The sequence below is a fragment of the Cariama cristata genome, unplaced genomic scaffold, assembly GCF_000690535.1.
Source record: "Cariama cristata isolate BGI_N322 unplaced genomic scaffold, ASM69053v1 scaffold9032, whole genome shotgun sequence".
Lineage (NCBI taxonomy): Eukaryota > Metazoa > Chordata > Aves > Cariamiformes > Cariamidae > Cariama > Cariama cristata.
This window is the reverse complement of record NW_009605470.1, coordinates 2,105-25,019: the sequence shown is the minus strand read 5'-3', so window position 1 is coordinate 25,019 and position 22,915 is coordinate 2,105. Positions and strand designations below refer to the sequence as shown.

The following is a 22,915-nucleotide window of genomic DNA, read 5'->3' as shown; positions in this document are numbered from 1 at the left end:
CAGGAATTGTTCTGCAGCACCAGAACAAATGAGAAATTGTATCAGTTGAATACAAAACCATAAAATATAATAGAAGAAAAAAAGTGTACAGAATAGCCTGCCTTGATTTCTGGCTCACAGACATCTTTCATTTTGCCTGATTTTAAGATGCTATGACAAGACTTGGCTGCAAATGATTTGCCCGTTACTTTCCTAATTCATAAATTGGCATTAGAAAAGTTAATAGAGGATTTTTTAAAGTTAGATTTCTCTTAAACCCATGGAGAAAGTGGTGCTAAGGCACAGAGCATGAGATCTGAAAGGTTTAATATTGCAGTCCTATGTATTTATTCAGTTATACTGGAGTAAATCACTGAGGTCAAGAGAAGTGTATCATAGGGGGGGAAAGGGTGAGAGAACGGACAGCTGTGATCCCCCAGGGCCTGAACCTGCTCTCATGGAAGCTAATGGGAACTTCTCTCAGGATTCAATAAAAAGTGGCCTCGATCGGCTTGGTCTCTGGCTAGCATAGCTACCTATGACTCTTGATATCTCCGTAAGGGAAAAACAGGCAACATTTCTTTTGAGCATATTGCAGTCATGGAAAAATTATCATCTTACACAATTGTAGAGTATCATTTTGGATCTTCTGATGGGGCTTGGTGTTATCTAACTAGGTTGTAATTTTTGCTAGGATATGAACTACTCTCAGGCTAAAAGTAGCTCATTCTTTCCCCAAACCTCACAGTATATTCCACCAATGTTTACTTTTATGACAACAACAGCTGTACTGTGTTAGTCCAGCAGGCCAAAAGTAGAAACGGAGATGGCTTTCATTACTTTCTGCCTGCTACCAGTACTTAATATATGTATCAAGCCTTTAGAGAATACTCCTATAGGAGAGAGAGCTGGGAATGGCTTTTGTAGCACGTACTTGCAACTACATGCAAGGTGCAAGGTGGTAAAGAGGTGATCCAAAGGTTAAAGACATCAGGTTAGTTCTTGATCCAGAAGTGAAGATATGTATATACTTAAATGTCTTTGCTTTTTTGTCTTTTGGGCAAAAAAATCCATGAGGAGACTCTGTCCTTCTCCACAGGGAAACTCTTAACAGAAACCAGAGGCAGTACTCCCATTTAAGTTAATGAGAGGAGAATTAGGGCTTTTAATTTGCAGAGCTGTGGGCAAGGAATTTTGTACACAGAAATAGAGGTGCTTTCTCACACCAATAGCTCTGTGTCACTGTTGTAACCCAGATGAAGCCAGATGCCGAACTCTGTCTCAGTACTGTCACTTCAGAGCAGTCTCCTTGGCCTTTGTCTGGATTTCTATCTGGGTGACCAGAGCAGGTCTTGGAACAAACCATAGGCATTACAGTGATTGCTGTGGACAAGGACAAGTGTTCCTGCTTTAGTTCAGAAGGGCAATTTGAAAGTGCTGCATATTGCACCAGAATATGGATTTCTATCAAAATTAAAATATTTGACAAAGTGGATAGCCTCTGTAGAAATTTTATTTCTGAAGAAATCCAGAGAAAGAAGAGAGTTAAAATCAAGTTTCTAACTTTTGGATATTAAATTTTTTGTTTTCTTTTCCTTCTTTTAAACTGTTTCTTACTTGCTTGTATGTTGTTGTACATTTTCCATGTAGTAGAATAGCATGTTTTTAAGTTACGATGAAGGATTGAACCAGACCATTCCAAATGACCTCTGACACACAGGTATTTACACACTTACCCTCAGATTTAAACTGATGTTACTTTTTAAAATCCTTAAAATCCTTTGTGACATGGAACTTCCCTTCCCAGTCCAGGGCAGGCGGTGGCCCTTGCTGGGGCTCTGAACTGGAGCAGCAGTGACGTAAACCACAAATGAACAGAAGACAATTGTTAAGTATATTCAAAATCACTGAATGGGGATGTGTGAGACTTTCCAAAAGGTTTGCAAAGAATAGCAAATCTGTCTCCTCTCTAGCAATACTGACTGTTGTCTCATCCCTGAGATTAACATCAAAATTATTAATTGTTCAAGCTTGGATAGATTCGGACTTTTCCTGGCTATTTTTGTGTTTTATTGTTCAATGTTGCTATTCAGGACAGTTGATAGCACTTCAGAATCTGTTTGTTTATTCATACTTTGTTTGAAAAATGGAAATATAACATTCCAGAGCTGCTATTTACTACAACAATGCAAATTTAAACTGTTAAAACCACAATAGCTTTTATAAATAATGGGAAAGGAGAGGTAAATGAAAAAGCTTTCATACAAAATGAAATAAAAAATCAAAAAAGTGCACAAGAACAAGTGAATTGCACATGTTGCAGTAAAAAAGGACTACAGTAACCTGGTCATGAAATATTCCTAGAACATTTCACATAAAGTCATAATCTCTGAAGGAGTCTATCTATCACACTCAGTGAAAACAAGCCACTTTACATTGCACTAGAACTACTGATCTGCTTACAAAGCCTGGTTTGTCTGGGTTTTGGAGTATTTATCTTTTCACAGTAACTTCTAGATAGATGCATTAAATGCACGTTGAATTTGTGCAGATTCAGTATTGCGCACAAAATATTGTGTCAATGACTGGAGTGGAGAGGTAGTGGGCTCCATTTCAGTGCAAATAAATGTAAACTGTGTGAAGATTTGCTGTAAGGGTCAAGCAGAAAGGACTTAAAAACATTGTAATTACCAGATTACCCCTCTGATAGACTCTTCCCTCATCAGTTTCTGTGCGCTTTGTGCACTTAATCCTGCCCACAGTTGCAGTACGTTCCCATCAGACCAGTGCTCTCCAGCTCAGTGACTCTCCTGCTCAGGACTAATGGTTGAGAGCAACCACGACATGGGTCACCTAATAGAGATGAAGGTCTCTTGGTTGAAAAAAGAAATTGACTTTCCATATTTGCTCCACTCAAACCCAATTTCAGCTTCTCCAAGGACCTAAAAAGAAACTGCAGCTCACGAGACTTTTGCATATGTAACAATGTCGGCTCAGGGGAAATTCCCAATTTGGGATAGCTCATGAAATCTCACACCTGTGGCTATACATGCAGTTGGTGATCTTGAATCCTATCAGCCAGTGGTCTCCAGGACTGTCATTGCACACCAAATAAGCAAACCTTAAGTAAATGGTCTCCACCAAGCTGTGTCTGTATTCATCACCCTCTACAACTCTGCTCTGTTACACTCATTTAATTTCAAGGAATTTTCTTCTGATTTATATGAATATGAGTAAGACCCAGACCTTCACTGCTCAGCCCCATAAAGTCAGAGATGTACAAACTCCACAGGTGTTCGGCAAAACTGGTTTTGGATTTCCTGTTCCCCATCCCTTTCCCTCCACCCAGTATTTTTCCAGCCTGAAGCAATTCCCTGTTCACACTGCAGGAGACAAGGGGGTAGATCCTAAACGGGTAGTAATGGAAGTCACTGGATGAAATTTCAGCAGTAGAGGAATCTCACCTGACATTCCAAAGCTTTGCAAGAAGATCACTATTCAGTGTGAATTGAAACTCTGTTGGTTTTTCAACTTCTTTTGCATTTGGGAAGGGGACAGCTATGGACAGAATGCCCATAGCTGCAACCAATTCTTCTGCTCATATCCTGTACCACAAGTGCCAAACACATTTCACACAAAGCCATCATAGAATCTGAACTTGTGTACCCAGACAGACTTGTATGTATGCAACACACTTTTAGTCCTGTGTTAAGGTATAAAACTCCACACAAACGAAACTTGGTGCAATGCATTTCCCTACTTACATCTGATTCCACGGATGGTATGCAGGCCAATAAAGAAAATCAGATCTGTCAGGTGTCTGGTGGGGAATCCAAACAAATCATAGCACACAGCTCCTTTGTTACCTAAGGTAAGGATGAGTGTGTTTCTAGCATAAGATCTGCAAAGATGTAGTTCCAAATTCAGGTTCTTCCATCCTTACTTAGGTGCCTAGTCAGGAATGAGGCACTCATCAAATCAGTTCAGCAAGTCACACCTGTCAACTGAGCTGTAGTCACTGCCAATGGGCTCCTCGGCCTGCCCAGCTGTGAGGGAATGTGACTTGTTAAAAACTTCAATAAAAGAATTTCACGGACAATTATCATGGTTCAGCTGATAGATGGTAACTTGTTAAGCTGCCATAAATCAGTTGTGGATCTGAGCTGTAAATAGGTGACCTAATTTTCAAAGAAGCTGAGATAATAAGTTTCATCAGTGTCAAAGGGAGCTAATAGACACTTCAAACTTCGCAAGTCAGGAAATTCAGGGCTAAATCCTAAGTCTTTTATTCTGCCTTTTATTCTGACACCAAATGTGGTTCCATTGGTTTAAGTGGAACTGTACCTGGCTTGAGCAACTTGGCATTGTTTAGGCACCTGAATAAGGATTTGGAAGCCTAATTCTGGGTATTTGTTTTCATAAATCTCAAAGTCTGACTTTCATAATTTTGAAATAATCTCTTTTTGTTCCAGTGATGGCATTGTTATAGCCACAGAGGTCCAGGGAGGTAAGAGAGGCTGGGTTTTGCAGGGACAAGATCTTCTAGGAGGGGAACAGATAAAGTTGGTTTAGCAGTGTTGCGTCACGCTATGTACCTCGCCTCTCTCCTTCAAGTCACTTTCTGTTTCTGCTCCTCTAGGGCTTTGTTCTGTTCTGACACCAGCTCCATGACAGAGTAAAGCTACTGTTTACAGTGCAGCTACTTCTAATTTACACACAAAAGAAAAAGAGTTCAGAGTTGCTTTCAAATCCCCAGTCCAGGAAATTATCTCAAGCAGAATTTCACCTGCTTCTTATCGCAAATGTAATACAAAATGAACTGTATTCACTATGTGCAAATACAATTCTTACATCCTTCAGAAATAAACCTTTCCTTGACTTTTAAAAGAACCAGCATTTCTGGATTTCAGTCTATTAAAAAGTTCTGAGATTTGAATGTTCAGAAATCAATTACTCAATAAGAAATGTCCAAAAAATGAAAGTAAAAGTGTTAGCAAGATGGTGTCAAAGTATCAGAGAATTAGCAACCAGCACACTCAGTAGAAATCCAAACAGCAGAATGGAAACCAACATAAAAATCTCAGTCAGTGAAGGAAATGTGATTGTTTTCCCGAATATGTTGACTCTTGACAATTTCTGAATTGTGATCACAGCAAGGATGCTAAGCTCCACCACAACCCCAGGACACCTTTGAATTCCTCACTGATACTTGCTTCAGCACTACTCATTTTTCAGTGTTGGCTTTCATTTCTTGTTCTTTGCAGACCAAGCTCTGAGGTGAATCATATGTGTTTTCTCTTGGAAAACCTAACAACAACTGTCCTATGTTTAGCTGTCTCCTCCATTTTCTTCTCACTCATGCTTCAGAAGCATATTTCTCTTAGATTAAAAATGTCAAGAGGGCGCTTGACCAAGCCAGCAGCAATTCTCCCCATCATGCATGATGTGTGCCCTCGCCATGCTGATGACGCTGGGTGCCATGCCAGGAAGCCGCTGCATGTCCAGTGTGCCTGGGGTCACTGTGTGTAATCATGTTGTAAGTATCGAATCAGTCTGTCTGGGAGAGGTAAGGTGTCAAGAAGTTTAATGCGGTTTCTTCCAACCAGGCTTCGTACCTTGATGCGGCAAAGATGGGAAAGAGATCGTGGGGGCTCTGAAAGACAGGCAGGTCAAAAACATGAGCAGAACAGGTTTAAACTTGAGAGGCACAGCTCGGTTTGGCCAGGTCAGTGGCAAGAGGAAAATGGGAGAAGGAAGAATGAAAAAAAAAGGATGCTTTTCTATAACGGAGGGATGATGCCTCTGGCATTGGTGGCAGCTCATCTGTTCTGAGGCATAACACAGGGAAGGAAGTGGGGCTGGAGGATGGGGTGCTGTATCCCATCTCAGCCTTAGCATTGGGCTTTCCAGGAGGATTTAAACAAGCTGCTTCACAGCACTCAGCCTTCCCACTGAAAATAAATTTAATATGTACCAAATTTAGCTTGGTGGCAGAAAACTAATTCTGATAATGCCTATGAAAGACTTTGGATCCTGAGGGAAAGGATATTTAGGAGAGTAGAATATTAGTAAAGGCTTTAAAGGCCACTGGTGCCTTCTGGGCTGCTGTGGAGATGGTCATGCTGCCCACCTGCCCTGGTCTGACTGCACCCCAGGTGCAGCCAAATGGGCCTTCCTGCACTGGCAGTGCTCACCCCCAGTGGGTCAGATCCACAGGTGGTGTACATTTAACATCACAGAGTCAGTGACACCCCAGCAATTTCTAGTGCCTCATACCTGATCCAAAATGTAATTCAGTCTCAGTAGGGAAATCCTATCAGGTTTAAGGGATGAATATTAAGAGGAGATGGTGACTGAGGTTTTGAATCCAACAGCAGGACTATTTGTGCCAGATTGTCTCCTGATTGACCATACCTGCTTTTTCTTTAATGACAGCCCAGTCCTCATAGCTGTCGATATGCTCCTTGAGCCGGGAACAGAGCTGCACATTACCCACATAATCCAGGAGAACATCGATGATTGGCCCGGCCCAGCGACTAATCTCTGGAGCGGACACCATTTCACAAAACTTCAAGGAAAAACAGATTGATGACAGTCAGTGGAACATGAATGCACCTGTGGAAACTGCAATAGCAACAGCCTGGACAGCTTTGGCAGTCCCACCCTTCTACCAGCTGTGAGGGCAATTATCAGTTTCCCTTCAGAAAACTTCAACTAAAGCCTCTTTTTTTTTTTGCAACTGAGGGTAGATTCTGCTCTTTACAACTGCAGGAGGACACAAACCCGTGGTGAAGTCCTAGCTCTGGAGCATGGAAAGGATGCTGAATTATTTACAGAGTCCAAAGGTCCTACTTCTGCAGAAATGGGAGGGCAGATGAGCTTTGTCCCAAGCCAGTGAGGGAGCTGCTGAAAGGTCTGTGCAGCCCAGGGCACTGTGACCCAGCATGCTGGATCCCTTTGCCTTCTTGGGAGGGGCTTTGCAGGGCAACTGTGCACAAAGGAGGCTTGGGGAAAGATGGAGATTTGGCAGAGCACAGCACTTCTTGCTTCTTATGAACCCACTAGTATCTGCAGCTTTTGGGGACCAAACACCTTACTAGAAGCAAGTCTGGGGAAATCTCTGCACAGATGACTCTCAGGCAGTTTTACTGGCTCATGGCAGAACTATTCTGGGCCTAATACAGAGGCATCTTCCTTAGTCCTGGATCAGATAAATTTTCTGTTGCCCCTAGCGTGAGCTGCACAGTACTCAGAGCTGTTGCATGGAGGGCTGCTTATGAGATACTGAAGAACATACTTAAGAACCTGACTTTAAGCAGTCTCATTTCAAAAAAGTAGTGACTTCTCTGCCCACTTCAGTCTAAACAGGTATATTATACCAGACAGCTTCATTTATCTCTGTTAGGGTGCTGCATATAATGAAGATATCTGTGGCCTTATCTGCATGTGAGCAGTCAGAAAGTTTAACATGAATTAAATCACGCTGTGTAGGTAAGAACTCAGGCATGTGGCTGAACCCAATTGAATGACGGTGCCTTAAGCACTGTCCGTCAGCTCAATCACTGAGACTGTCTGCAAGCACCCTCCAAGCCCACCCCAAACAAGAAAGAAAATGCACCAGCTTAAACCTCTTCCAGTTTAAGCTCCTGTAACTAGATCAAATTTGATTATATATGCATGAGACCTAACTCAAGATGCATTAAACTCTTGTGTGGATACTCTTATTCAGAAATAAATTTATATGAGATCATCTAGGAAAGAATAAAGCTGCAGAAAATTATAAGGCCATTTTATTCAAAGAAAGAGCATTCACAGAGGTGTTTACTACTCTTCTGATGTTTTTTTTCACCAAGTATCACCATGTAGTGTTTACTAGGAAAATTAGATACAGCAATGTCGGTAGGATCCCAGTGGACAACCCACAGTTTCCTAACTGGACCACTTATAGGAAGTTCAGTTTAGTGTATCTGGCTGTCATTCTCCAGGCCCTATGCCACTGCCACGCACAGGATGTGTGCCTGTGCCACGCATACCCATAGGATGTGCAAACTGGGGATCTGGACTACCACCTCCAAGCAGTAACTCCACTTTGTCAGTGTTTAAATGAGGACACATGTGTAGGGCAATAAAACATTGGATCTTACTCCTGTCCTCTTCTTGACCCTACCAGAGACCTTGTTTGCCTTTTTCTCTCTTCCCTATTCACAAGCTCAGTCTACAAAAACATTTTCTGGAATAAAACGTTCTAAAACATGTTGCAGGAAAAGAAGCACAGCAAAACGACGCGGAGGAATGCAAACCTGCAACTAGAGGCAATGGGACTGACTGAGGGACAAAGTGACCCTGAGCCTGCACTCTCGGCAGGCCCCCGAATGCCCTCTCGCGGCAGTGGGATACTTCACTCCTCACCCCCACGGTTTTGACAATGCAATTCTGGAAATGTGCAGAAAGACAGCAACCATTTTTCTGCATTCACTTTCTCCAGGACACATTAATTTAGTAGTGACAGTAGTGATTTATAATTATGCATTTTTCAAATCCACTTTCACTAGCTCATAGTCTTTACTGTATAAAGACTAATCATTGAAATTTATTTTCCTTATGTAATCTTATACAAGAAAATAAAAAATGCACATCTTTCATATGGAGAAGGCTATAGTTTCATAAGATCCTCTAAATTTCAGCACACAAACCATATTACAACTATATCATGAAGCTACACCCCACAAGCCTTACTTTTATTAGCCAAATTCCTAGCAGTAAGAAGCAAATTTAAAATAATATTGAAGGGAAGGGATTACTTTTTCTCCATATGCATTCGTCCCTCACTGGTCTCTCTCTAGGCACAGATATAATTTTATACATCTTTTGCTACCTCTGCCTCACGTGGTCTGACTTTTGAGTTGATGACTCTGTTTGTGAGTGACCTAATGTTTTGTTAGGCACTAAAAGTAGTTTTAGGTGAGATCCAGAGGGAAATAATGTGCTTAAATAAGTCAGAACAGTTTTTGAGCAGCTAGGATACTATAGAGGGCTACAGACAAACCCTCCCTCCTTGCCTTGGAATTCCAGTCCTATGTTCACGATTCAAGAACTAGAGATGACATATTTTATTAATTTTTCTTTGACAAAAATGTGGTATTCTGGATCAATTTTGCTGTGACAAACACTCTTAAGGAGAAGTCAGCTCTGTTTTGAGGTTAGAGATTATTTTGATGGACTCTTACAATCCTCCTTCTAAGACTTCTTTTGGTTTGTTTGTTTGTTTCCCAGACATGTTACCGGAGAGTAAAGTCTTTTAGAAGAGAGGACTCATAAAAAGGTCAAGATTTCCTAGGATCTTTTAATGTTTTCTTTTATTCTTTCCACCACCAAGGAACATTTATTGGTGATCATCTCTTTGGGCTAAATGACACTTTCTTTTGAATCCCTCAAAGCTACACTTAAACTGGATAGAAGCTGATATATTTTTTCCCTGATTTTTTGCAAAATAAAAAGACTGCTGAGATTTCTTTGTTGTGTTGCATGTTGAAGGGTAGCAAATTTTGATTGGAGGGTCAGATTTTGTTTGAGATATATTGGAATGAGTCAATGTTCAGAGACCAGAAAAAAATGTATAATCTGAGATTCTGCAAAGTTCTTTAAGGGACTGAGAGTTCCATTCCAGCCCAATGGAAGCTGAGCCCAGCTGTGCTTTGGAAAGGACTGCAAAAATATACATGTAAAATGTGGATATCTAAAATCTGTAAGTGGCTTTGAAAATATGGAATCATGGATGTAAATCTCTTAATCTCTTTTGAAAACTTCAAATATAATGCAGAGTCATATAGCTAATGTAACGATTTATGCTCTCTCTCCAGGGCTGTTTATCCAGTAGACTCAGAAATTGCATTCACTAGTTCACTTTCATAAAGTGAATCACTAGACAATTTTAATTTAACCAGGAGCTTAAATTCTGTATCAGACAGAAAAAATCTTACAGGGCAAATGAAACAAGCAGGTTTCTACTGCCCATATGCTACTGCCCATATGCTAGACTGCCTGTCAAGAAAACATGCTTCACTCCTGGCACCTCAGGTCCAGAGCAAAAGAATATTGTAGATCTGACAGCAAGGCTGTCAAGGTAGCTATAATTCACTGCAAATTCAAGCTAGGGCCACAGCGGCTATTGCATACCATCCTGCTGTCATTGAACATGGACTTAGAATATTCACAGACCCTTATTGAGCCTTTTTTTTTCCTGTAAATAAAGTAGGAATAAAGGTATCTTCTCTCACAGGAAAGTTGGGAGGAAAAATACATTAAGGTTGTGAAGATACATGGGTAAGAGGCAACCTCAGAAGTACTAGGCAGTGCTTACCTGTACTACGGTTGGCTCCTTGGACAGCTGAGGATCATTAAGTCTGTCTCGACTGTAATTTAATGCAGGGTGTGGGCTGTTTCCGTATGGACAGTGAAAACAGGAAACTGCATCACAGCCCAGATCCAGGAGATACTTCAGCAAGGAAAGGTACTTCATCGAAAACATGATAGTAGCTGGAAATGCGGTGGGATGGCTTGATATATAGGCATCAATGTTTGCTCCATGGTCAAGGAGCAGTTTCATGGTCTTCAGGCAGCCATGGCGGATGGAGATGAGTAATGGGTTGATGAGGTCAACATTGGGATTGGCTCCAGCTTGCAGCAGGAGCTCTGTGGCATAGATATTGTTGTTAAAAACAGCAAAATAGAGGGGGGTGGTGCGTCTGTCCTCATAAAGGCAGGACCGTTCATTGGAGAGGGTGGTGTTGACTTCGTAGCCAGCATCAATCAGCTCTTCCAAGATGTCATCATTGTTGCGTTCGGCTGCTAGGTGCAGGGGGCTGATGCCACTACGCTTGACGCGGGTGCGGCTGGTCACAGGGATCAGCATGGAGACAATCCTGCCGGATGGAGAGTCAGTGAACAGCAGTTAATCTAGGGGATCTAGGGGATCTACAACCATATAGCAAATAGTAGCTGTATGGTTGTCAACATAAGAGAGAGCCTGCTAACTTCGGCACAGAAACAACTCTCTCTGAGAGAAATCAGGGTATGAACTTGAAACCTGTCAACAACTCCCTGTGCTCCTACCTTGCCAATAATGTGAGTTGTGTGATCCCCTTTTTCATGACCGAACAAGGTTTTTTAAATTATAACTCAGTTTCTATGAGGTAATGGCAGCTATGATGGAAGAGATGACGTGCTGGCACCTCATCTACCCTGTTGGAACTCTCTTAGTTGCCACAGCTCAAATGGCAGACATCCAGCTGGGGTCTTGCAAACATTCTGCACCTTCATCATCACGCTGTGGGTAGGACTGGAGGAACAGGCGCACAGCCTTCAGCCTGAGATGCTGGCAGAGAGGCTGCCTCTCCCCATCTCCATCAGGACTGCTTTATTGCTCAGCAAAGAAGGGCACCAGCACAAGGTATTGGTAGGTCTTGTGGGTCACAGCCACAGCAAGAGGCTTGAGACCAGGAATGGGATGAAACCAAACCTTCCTCTGCAGGACTGAGCTAGGCTAAACTACATATTTGGTTTCCAGACCTCCCCGTCAGATTTTACAATTCAGTTATTACCCTGGATTGATCCCCGTCCTGAAGGCCCTCACTGTGTGGCTTTTGGCTGTGGCAAATCCATGGGGCCATCAATGTCCCAAATCATGGGGAGCCAAAAAGACAAATAGGAAAGGGGCAAAAAAGAAATAAAAATATTTTCCAGGCTGGTTTCCATGCTTTAGCCCAGAGAGTAAAAATGTACAGCGAAGTCCTAAACCCCACTAATCAGGGATTGCTACTGGAAAGTGTGATGTGGCCTTAAATACAGCTACATAAATCAAGCTGCTCTTGTTACATCATGTGAAGTTCAAATATGTGATGTACAGGAGCCCCACAGTCACAGATCCGCGATCCTTTTATGTCTCCATGGGCATCAGTGGAGCTGCATGACCAGCCCCATTGGTCAAACCACAAAGCTGCGTGGTTTAGCCAAGGCACTAGGTTGATTCTGTAAATACAGACAAGCTACTTTAAGCTACTTCCAGAAAGACATTAGGGACTGTCCAACCTGAGTCTGCCTACTGTCTCAGGAGATGCCCATGCTCCCTATATAGTGCCTGTGGAGAGAGGGATATCTAAAAAATGAAATTGTGGGACCCAGCAAGCTAAGCGCACCTTGTGCTGCCATGCAGACTCCTCTATCTGGCAGTCAACAGCTCTTCTAACACACAAACATGCAAAGCTCGGTTTCCCACCATGTAGTCTGTCTCCTTCAAAATGCTGCATATCTTCAGCTTGACTACAGTGCCTGGTCCCAACACTGGGCCCTCAAACATATATTTACATAATGAACTAAGCCAAATATAAGCACTAATCTCAGGAAAACCTTTGTCTGTGATGCACTGAATGATCCTGTGAAAGACTGAGCCTCCAACGCTCCTAGGAGCTGAAACAGGAGTTGAAGATGCATAATGCTTTACAGGATTATGTTCCTATTTACATGATGGACTGTCGGTGTCTCCAAGTTACTTCTACATCTCATTTTTAAACAAAAAGGCTTTTAAAATTATGTAAATATCATTGGAAATTAAGCACTTCTTTGGTTTTTGCTCTAAGCAGCCTCATTAATCTTCCAGTGCTGTGATGCTCACCAGAGAGCAGGAGGTTTGGGTGCTGTTGAGCTGGCAAATTACCACCATTAGCAAACGTTCTGTAAGAGCCATAATAACAAAAAGGGCACGGAGCACTGCGAGGATACCTGTATTGGGTTTGTGTGGCAAGGTTTTGGTAGTGGGGGGGTTACAGGGGTGGCTTCTGTGAGAAGCTGCTGGAAGCTTCCCATATGTCCGATGGAGCCAATGCCAGCTGGCTCCAAGATGGACCTGCCACTGGCCAAGGCTGAGCCCATCAGCAATGGGGGTAGTGCCTTAGGGGCAACAGAGTTAAAAAGGGGGCAAGAGTTACTGTGCAAGAGCAATTGCAGCTGGAGAAGAGAGGAGTGAGAATATGTGAGAGCAACAGCCCTGCAGCGGCGGGGGGAGGGGGTGCTGCAGGCCACGAGCAGAGATTCCCTGCCAGCCCCTGGTGCAGCCCACGGTGAGGCCGGCTGTCCCACGGCAGCCCAGGGAGGCCCACGCTGGAGCAGATCCCCACCTGCAGCCCGGGGAGGACCCCACGCCGGAGCAGGGGGATGCCCAAAGGAGGCTGGGACCCCGTGGGAAGCCCACGCTGGAGCAGGCTCCTGGCAGGATCTGTGGCCCCATGGAGAGAGGAGCCCAGGCTGGAGCAGGTTTGCTGGCCGGGCTTGTGACCCTGCAGAGGATCCACGCTGGAGCAGTCTGTGCCTGAAGGGCTGCACCCTGGGGAAGGGACCCACGATGGAGCAGTGTGTGAAGAACTGCAGCCCATGGGAGGGACCCCAGGCTGGGGCAGGGGCAGATTGTGAGGAGCCCTCCCCCTACGGAGGAAGGAGTGGCAGAGACAACGCGTGATGAACTGACCCCAACCCCCATTCCCCATCCTCCTTTGCTGCTGAGAAGGAGGAGGTAGAGAACTTGGGAGTGAAGTTAAGCCCAAGAAGAAGGGAGGGGTGGGGGAAAGGTGTTTTAAGATTTAGTTTTTATTTCCCATTATCCTACTCTGATTTGATTGGTAATAAATTAAACTAATTTCCCCAAGTTGAGTCTGTTTTGCCCATGACAGTAATTGGTGAGTGATCTCTCCCTGACTTATCTCGACTCACGAGCCTTTCATTCTATTTTCTCTCCCTTGTCCAGCTGAGGAGGGGAGTGATAGAGTGGCTTTGGTGGGCACCTGGCATCCAGCCAGGGTCAACCCCCTACAGCACCATGCCAAGTTCCAGCATTAGTCAACCCACCATCAACTGTTTTGAAGACTTAAGGTTCTGTTTTGTTCTTTCCCTCCACCATATGTGCTTCAGCCAGCTCTTCACATCTGAGTTAAAGAGGCACTGTGTCACTTCTGTCTGCAAAGGAGGCCTGAACTTTGCTGCACAGGTGTTGCACTGAGGCTCTGCATCCAAATGCTGCCATGTCCCAGACCTCAGTACACTCCCTGTACCCCAGCTTTATTCTGAGAGGAAAAGCAGGAAGCATCAAATTTATATCAGAGTTTAATTTTGTAGCTTGAACCTGTCTCTCTCCCCCATCCTCCAAAGTGGGTTGGTTCAGTAATATGGTGCCGCCACCACTGCAGTCTTGTCTGTCTGTCTAGAGGGAGAAAGCAGCTCAGGTGAAAGCAGACAAGGCCAGACCACATCCCACATCTGTCACAGGTCTGAGCTTCATGCACAGTTTTGAAATAGCGCCAAGTTTCCCCTTATCCCTGACACTTGCTTCTATGATTTCTATTTGTTAGAAATTATATGGAGGAGGAGGCAGAGCATCCTTAGTATGAGTGTGCCAAGAATTTCTTGACTTGCATTTACTTAATAAATCTGCCCACACTTCACAAAGTCTTCCCGTCTCAGCATCTCGGTTCTGAGGGGGAAGGAGTTAAACAACTGTTTGTGATTGTGCTACAGCTGATGAGATGACCCTTATGAATTTCAGGTCAGTATTGACAAGGTGTCATTTAAAATAAACAAACACCAAGCAACAAGAGTTGACAGTTGAGCCTTGGGACCTCATTCTTGGCTTTTTGATGGTAGGGAGCCTTCGTGCTCTGGCAAAAAGTTGAAGCATAGAATTACGTATTAAATTTGCAGGAATACAAAGAGAGGTCACCGTGAAGGGTGTTATTTTACTGAATGCCAAAGGAATTAAGAATGATCAGCCAATTGGACTAAAGCTTTGTCATTTAGATAAATATTTATAAGAGAAGATATTTTTCTTTTTTCTTTCTTTTGCATTTGGTTTGCAGCAATTGTGCACAAAAATTTGTGCTCAGTCTTTTACAAGTGAAGGAACTCAGAGTTTGGGCTGAATTCTGGTCTCATTTATGCTGCTGGGTGTTGGGAATAATAGACATGAGATCTGAATCAGACCCTTTCTTTCATAACATGGGGATGGAATCAGATTGCAGAATTTCCATGTAAATTTCTTTTCAAGTCAGGGTGTGGAACTATTGAGGGGAGGAAAAGATTCAGAGAGCTGGTCCAGACTCTGTACACAAATTGGATTCAGATCAACTTACTGGGTTTTCAGATGAACTTTTTTGAAAGTGAACAACTGGAGCTGGGTTCTGTCTCTGGCACATTTCTCATCTAAAACAAGTTTGTTTTCAAGAAAATGTCTTTGTAACTCAAACCCCAGAGAAAATTTTGAATCATGCCTGCATTAGTCTGTGCAGGGTATCCATGCACATGCTGTAAGCGTATAAAGCCGTTACATAAATTCACACTGGTCTGCCCTCTAGAATACACAGCTTGCACAAAGAAGCAAGCCTGCTCCAGTTACAGAAAATAAAAATCCTCAGGTCTATCAAAGTGATTTGAGATGCTTAATTGGGATTCCCAAGCAGACCTGAGCACTAGGATAAAAGGTACTATGGGAAGGTGTAGTGCTGTAAAAAGTTTTAATTTCTCAGACATTGTGAAATATGTAAGAATCCATTCTAGCAGTTGTCTGCAAAGATAGCTTTGCTGTCCAGAAACAGTCTTTGCAGTTGGATATACTCTCTCTTTTAACTCTTGCTGGAAGGATTTTGATAGGAACTGTGATAGTCACAAGAGTCCACAACAGTCACCAAAAGGGTCTGCCACTGCAAGGTGTGACTGTGGTTTTGCAAAAATAGCTGTGGGCCACTCACCCTTCCAGCAGCAAGGGGTTAAAGACAGGAACTAAAACTTGCCCTAGAATCAGAAGTAAATGCTAAGGAGTTCAGGCTCATAAGCATGCCTCAAAGTCCCAGGTCTTGAAAGAGCTAGGTAAACACTATTTACATGACAGTGCAACAATCCCATCCCTAGACAGCATCTTCTAAATTGATATCCTTTCTCATAGGCTGTAGAGTTTCTCCCCCTCCTATAAACACCTCTGCTTCAGAGTACTGGTAAATCTACCCAATTCCTGGTTGTTTTTTCCATTACTTACTTTTATCACTGTGTAAAGAGTGTGCTCAGCTCTATCCCTAACACATTTCATTTCAGAAACAAACCACTGGAGCGTTTTATGCTTTTTATCTGTTACATTTAAGAGTAATTTAGTCACTCAATAAAGTACATTTTCCAGACCGTGAGTAATTCTTGTACTCCTTTTCTGAAGCCTTTCCAATTTCCTGAAAGTTTCTGAAAGGGAGGATACCAGATCTGGACACCATATTCTAGCAACAATCTCACTAATGCCTCAGAGATTCACTTAACCACCTCCTGCTGTCAGCATCTGAATTACTGTTAACAAAACCTGAACACACCAGCAATGAATGCAGCATGTTCTGCTTGTGCAGAAGAATCACAGTGGGCTCAGGTAGGAAAATGATTCCAAACTTTGCTGCAACAGCTGTTGAGAACTAACCCACCCCGACTCACTCCCTACCGCTCCTTGCCCCAATGCTTTTTTATTCCATCTCGAGCATATTTTGTGGAGCTCAGTTTAAGCCACCTTCAAGATACATGAGGTTATTTAGCTGTAATAGGTGATATCCTGGCAAAGCTAAAGGAAGCTTGCACTCCATGTTCCCACTCACCCCATCCCATCCTAACCCGCAAACGCACTCTTCAAGCATGAAGAGCTGAAGCTCTGCAAGCGGAAAGCCCAGTTCTCAACTGGCAGCTCCCTTGCTCGCAATGCTCAGAATTAGATCTGAGAGATTACATTATCCTTTTCATAAGGACTTTAGATTCTTGTCTAAAAGATGAAACTATGAAATAATCTAAAACTTACTCGCAAATCCCTTTTTTGGCTGCTATGTGAAGAGGTAACAGACCATCCTTATTGGCTTTGTTAGCATCTGCACCTTGGGACAAAAGAAACTCCACAACAGCTACGTGTCCATTTTTACAGGCTTCATAAAGAGCAGAGGCATTATCACTGGCTTGAGTATTTATATCAGCACCTAGGAAGGAAGAAAATTTTTGTAGTACCAAAAAGTTAAAATCAGATGGAAGGAACATACTTTGAAAAAACATGGAGCTCCATGACACTAGAGCTACAAAATGTGCTGGACGGGGATGTGAATGAGGTCATATCAGAGGTGATACAGTCATATCAGTTATATACAGTTATATCATAGATTTCCACTGGCTTTTAATATGATGTGAATTTTACGACAGAGAGTTTAACATGGGTGGCAACCATTAGCTCCCAATCATGAATCCAGGCTCCATTCAGCTGTAGCTCAAAGCCAAAAACCAAAAGCCAAAATGTGCTGGTTTTTACGTAGCATGGCGTATTCTTTAGACACAATAATTCCATTAGTATTTATGTGTTTACACTATGTAGATACACTATTCCTGAGCAGGAGTTTGGAATAGATGATCTCAATATGTGCTCTCCAAAATTCTATGGTTATGTATTTACAATATATATTTATTTATATTTATACATATTATTTATACTCTATATATTCACATTATAAGTACCTCTATACTATTTATACTATATTTCAATTTTAGTATATATCCAGGCTAAAATAGGACTCTATAACATGACATCTGTATGGTACCAAGCAACAGTTCTAATCAGCTTTTATTTGGGCATGCCTTAGTCGATGAATATTTCATTTAAAAACTCAGCACCTGAGGCCCTATCTCTTCACTTCACAAGGGTTCAATTAGGCTCCAAATGGAAACTTTTACCAAAAAAAGAGACAGATATTATTAATGAACTGCTAGATTATTTGGGGCATTTTTTCTTGAGCTCTAGTGTGTGCTTGGCTTAATAAACAACATGCAAGAATAAACTAAGACCTAATGCTTTTTGGCCACAAACAATTTGGAATCTAGCTTTTTCTATGCTAGATATTTAAGGCCTGAAAGCTTGGGGTTTGTCTGTAATATACTGTATCATGGTGTCCTCAGGAAGGCTGCTTTATGTATATCCTAAATGGGAATGACAGTTCACTAGAGTTTTGCTTCTAAACTCCAACAAAGAAGCCAATCAATCTCCCATTTGATCATGAAAACTCTCTGCCAAAAAGAACATTTCCCTATGCTCTCACCCCAAACTGAAACATCTGTGTTGTGTTTGGCCCTTTGAAGATGTTGTAGCTGGGAACATCAGGAGAATTGCAGTGACAAAACATAACACAGGACTATGTTGCTAATGAAAAAGAAATGAAAAAGAAACCCTGTTTATGATGAACATTGCTCATCATAAACAATGTAGTGATATTTCTGGGATTCCTAGGGGAGACTTTCAGGGCTTGAAAAAACTGGGTAGTTTTATTAGATTTTCTCTAGTGTACTTTTCCCAAAATTGAACTTAAAGGAAATCCTTATAGCTATCTAAGTTGAAACACAAATTGTAGGCAGTACAATGGACTAACTGGTCATATAAAATGACTTGATGACACTAGCTGGACAGCAGAACACACTTTTTGTTCCCCAACTCTCATATCTGTCTTAGCCATACTACCTGCTTCAGAAATTTTTCATATCTTCATCAATGTTTAGCATTTGTTTCACAAGTGCAGAACCCAGCTTTTACCTACATTGAAGATATTAGCCCACAGTGAAAATAAAATATGCCTCAGAATAGAAGTAAAGTATATGTGCTTATTGTAAAGTGTTTTACATGAATGGAGCAGTGAAAGGTAGGTTTAGTGTAAACTAGAATCGAATTCACTCTGTATGCTTAAACATATACACATGGGGAGCCTGAGTCTGCTTCTCCCTGGTGTAAATCCATTAACTATACAATAGTACTTTATCCCTTTTTTTTCATTACTGGAGGAGAGATAACCTTGCCCATCACTGCACATGTTCATGAGTAGATTGGGTTGGCTAATGTTCAACTTCTGCTGTCTATTACCACCTACAGTTGTCTTTTATGACTGATTAGATTTTAGGCTACGTATGTGCAGCAATTTGAGTTTTGAAAGCTGTCAGGCAATGCAATTAAAAAGCACGATATTACTTCCCCAAGTAGGCGACCATGAATGAGTACTGAAGAAGTGCACGTGTCTAGACCATGCTCTCTGAAAGACCATACACAATTCAGCCATCTGGAGCAACAGGGTTTCAGCACCTCTGCAAGCTACTCCTTGCCTCCAGCAACAGAAAAACTGAGCCAGGGAGAGTTAATAGGAACTTTGAAATATTAAGAATTAAATGAGTAAAGGCATGTAATGGCACAACTGTACTCACCACATTTTGCGAGGTATCTCAAAGCTTCCAACTGCCCACTCTCAGCTGCCACAAATAAAGAAGTGATCCCATAGGCGTTTGCAGACTCAATTTTGGCACCTCCTTTCACAAGGATATCAATAATCTCCAGGTCATTTCGGGAGACAGCCTCATGGAGAGCAGTCCATCCTCGATTGCAACGGTGGTTGGTATCAGCATTGTACTGAACCAGGAGTCTTGCAGCCTCTGCATTCTTGCGCTCACAAGCTGTTTTGGAAAAAAGGGAAGTGATTAGGACAGGCGTTTGCAAAGATTCTGGGTGTTGTGGTATCCATTTCATGTAGCATAAGGCCATATAATACAACTAGGCCATAGTGAATAAGACTAAAGATCCATCTAGGTCAATACGAGGACCAAAGCTGTTGCCAAATGACACTGTCTGGGGCTTGTAAAGAATGTGGCAATGAAGCCAGTCTTCAACCAGGACCTGGATGAGGCTAAGTGTCCTGTGCAGGACTTGTGCCAAGCCTAGCACTGAGGGGAATCCAGCCCAGCACATTGGTACCAACTGGACACCACAGTGACACAGGGAGATGACAAGGTGCCGGAGATAATTTACAAAGAACAAACATGTTACAGAAATCACATGACATGAACACTTTCTTTCAAGATCCTGCGCAAACTGACTCTGTATCTTACTGCCCTGGACTGCAGATAAAGCTCTATATAGACAAGAAAATAAAATAGCTGAAACCAACAGTGGCCAGAAAAGGATCCCTAGAAAACAATAATGGTGTGAGTCAGTAGCACTTTCTCAGTCTGCAACAATGTGTAGTTCAGGGCTATCCTGAGCTAAAGATATTTCCTTGATAATTAATAGCATTTTGTTGATTTTTATTCTACTGATTTGTCTCATTGCTTTTTGAATCCCAAATCATGAGGCTTCTTACACACCTTTAAGGTAGGACCCCAAACCAAACGTACCTACAATAAGCAGCCACATTTACAAACCCCAGTTAGCATCTGTTGTACAATGTACAGAAAGAAAGGCCAGCACATCCCATAGCAATTGGGTTTTTTCTTTGAAATAACAGTGTGTTTTTCTCACAGAGGTCCCACCTTTTGGTTTTGATGCTTCCCTGGGATATCTCCATGGTTTCCTCTCCTAGACACAGGTGCCACTCATGTGTACTGAAAGCAACTACGTAATTAGACACTTCTGTAATTACCTGTGCATAACTCTGCAGAGTTTAATTTGCTTACATACTAGGGATGACTAACTTGTTATGATAATTTTTTCATTCTTTTTCGGTTAGAGGATAGACCAGAAGATTTTGCATCAAGACTAGCACATTCTTAGTAATAGCTTTTCTCTGGCTAAAGGGTGCTTTCATATTATTGCTGTTATTATTATTACTATGAGCACTACTACTACTACCAGTACTGTGTGTTTAATGCACAGTAGAACAGCTTTCCTTTAGCAGACTATAAGCCAGAATTTTCAAATGAAAGTATTTTAAACTAAGCAGCTCTAATGCCAGGCATCCAAAGTTGGAGGCAAGATTACTTTTATAACCAGTAATATGTGCTTTTAAATGTTTTAGAGTGCTAAAAATAGTTATGGCAGAAGCAGTCAGTCAAAGGGAGATGGACATGAAGATCTGAGAGATCATCTCCTTCTCTGAATCTTTGTGATATCATGGAGGCAATGCTGTTCTGCTAAAGAGAGTGGTCTCTCTGACCAGCAGCAAAGTAGTATGTCCATGTTAAACACTCCCATAGCACACAGCCTGGCCTGTCCCACACAGTATATGAATCACTGGCATGTCTACGGTTACAGTACTCGCACATCTAACAGTTACTTAGGTCCTATCATTTAGAAAAGCACACATATTCCTGTGCTACCCAGGTTTCCATAAGTTTGGGACATTGTGCAAACACCCTGTGCTTAGGGCTCCACTAAGCATCAGACACCCCACCCTCAGCACCATGCTGCAGCCTGCAACCTGCAGGGCAGCCACTAATCCTGTCTCTGAAGGGTATGAGAAGAAAGGCCATGGCATGGCAGGTCAGACATAGGAGACAGAGGACTACTGGAGGGAGGTAGAAAATGGGAGCTAATTGCCGAGTTTCAGCCCCGCATCACAAGTAATCCTGCAGCTCTGCCTTGGCTGTGCCAGAAGAGCTCAGCATCCCTGGAAAAGCAGCCACTCACCTTTGTAGAGTGGTGTTTCTCTGGCCTTGTTGGAGATGTCGGGCTCGGCCCCAGCCTGCAGCAAGGTGAGCAGGCAGTCCAGGTTGCCCCGGCTGGTGGCCAGGTAGAGAGCTGTCTCCTCATTGAGGGTACGCTGGTCAATTGTGCCAGGGTACGCTGTGAAGAAACGGTGAGCCCAAAGTCATTATGGCATGTAGTGTACAAGTATCTACAGCATCATCACCTTTCAAAATCCTTGGAGTTTTAGGTGAGTTTTTGTTATTTATTTCTTTTGTGTACCTTTTTCATGAGCAAAGTAAGTTAAGAATATACTATGAAGTTACTATAACTCAGATTAAGTATCTAAATCAGTCACTGGCTTAGATTAAAATGTTCAGTTATGGCCACTAGCGATGCAGAAAGCTGCTGAGTAACTGTTCTTCAGTAGCAGTTTGAAAACTAACTACAGTAGTTAGCCACCGTCAAGCACCAGCAAAGAAGTGCTGGGCTGGATCTCCAGCTAGTGGGAAGTGGGGTAATTGCTGTCAGCTGTGGCAGCCCAGCAGCTCACAACAGCCGAGAGCTCAGCTATAGGGCTTTACCGTGAGAAATCCAGGGCTTGGCAAGATCTATCCAGATACCACTTTCTCCTAAAGATCCTAACTTTTAGAGGCTTCAGTCTAGAAACTTATTCTCAAAGAGAAGGTGAGATTAATATACACTCGGAGAGGTTGGAAAAAACTTCATATACAGTCCCAGACCAGAATTGGACTGCTGTTCATTCTACTTTTTAGTTTATTTATATTCTTCTTCTCCCTTTTGTAATGAATTAGTTTTAACTTCACTGACCTTTTTGCAACAGACTCAGGCAACCCACTTGGCCATAGTATGCAGCTTCATGGAGGGGTATCCAGCCATCCTTATTAGGTTCAGAAAGGTTTTTTCCTGATTTCATCATGTTGCATACTGCTTTTTCATCTCCATCCTTGATTGCTGCCACTACAGGGTCAAGTTCTCTTTAAAACAAGATTAAAACTTGATTATTGCGTCCTTCATTACTGAGAAGATTTTTGCAGCAACATCACTGTATCATTTGGCCAAAACAGTGAACCCCTACAGCCTATATATTTGTGGCCATAAGGTGTCTTGCTACAGGCCCTGTAGAGGTAAAATTTGTCTGCTTTAATTTGGCCATTCACAACAGATCAGAAGAATCACTGTCCGGAGGTGCTGATCTCTTTCCTCGGAGTGTAAGGAAAGTGTAGGTGTGACTAACCTCTGACATAAACACTTATATTTTAGATATCTGGATTTGGGGGAGACTAGCTCTACCCTTGCTTTGTACAAGGCCATGAGTGTCCATGGTTGTGAGAATTACATCACCCTGCCATTTGCTGTCCCATGTGGCAAAGTAAGATCAGTTTGAAGAGAATTGCCCCTGTTCTTTCCTGAAGAAAATTTTAAATTTGATTTTCAGGT

General features: G+C 42.4%; 1 protein-coding gene across 1 annotated transcript; it reads right to left on the bottom strand.

Moving 5' to 3' along the window:
- Window positions 1-5,495: 5,495 nt before the first annotated feature.
- On the bottom strand, window positions 5,496-22,452 carry ASB2 (ankyrin repeat and SOCS box containing 2; the record flags this gene model as incomplete). Its single annotated transcript, XM_009695965.1, has 7 exons — window positions 5,496-5,632; window positions 6,394-6,547; window positions 10,340-10,901; window positions 16,841-17,012; window positions 19,264-19,509; window positions 21,458-21,613; window positions 22,286-22,452. Coding segments are annotated over 7 exons (1,594 nt in total), but the record flags the coding sequence as incomplete, so codon positions are not given.
- Window positions 22,453-22,915: the final 463 nt, after the last annotated feature.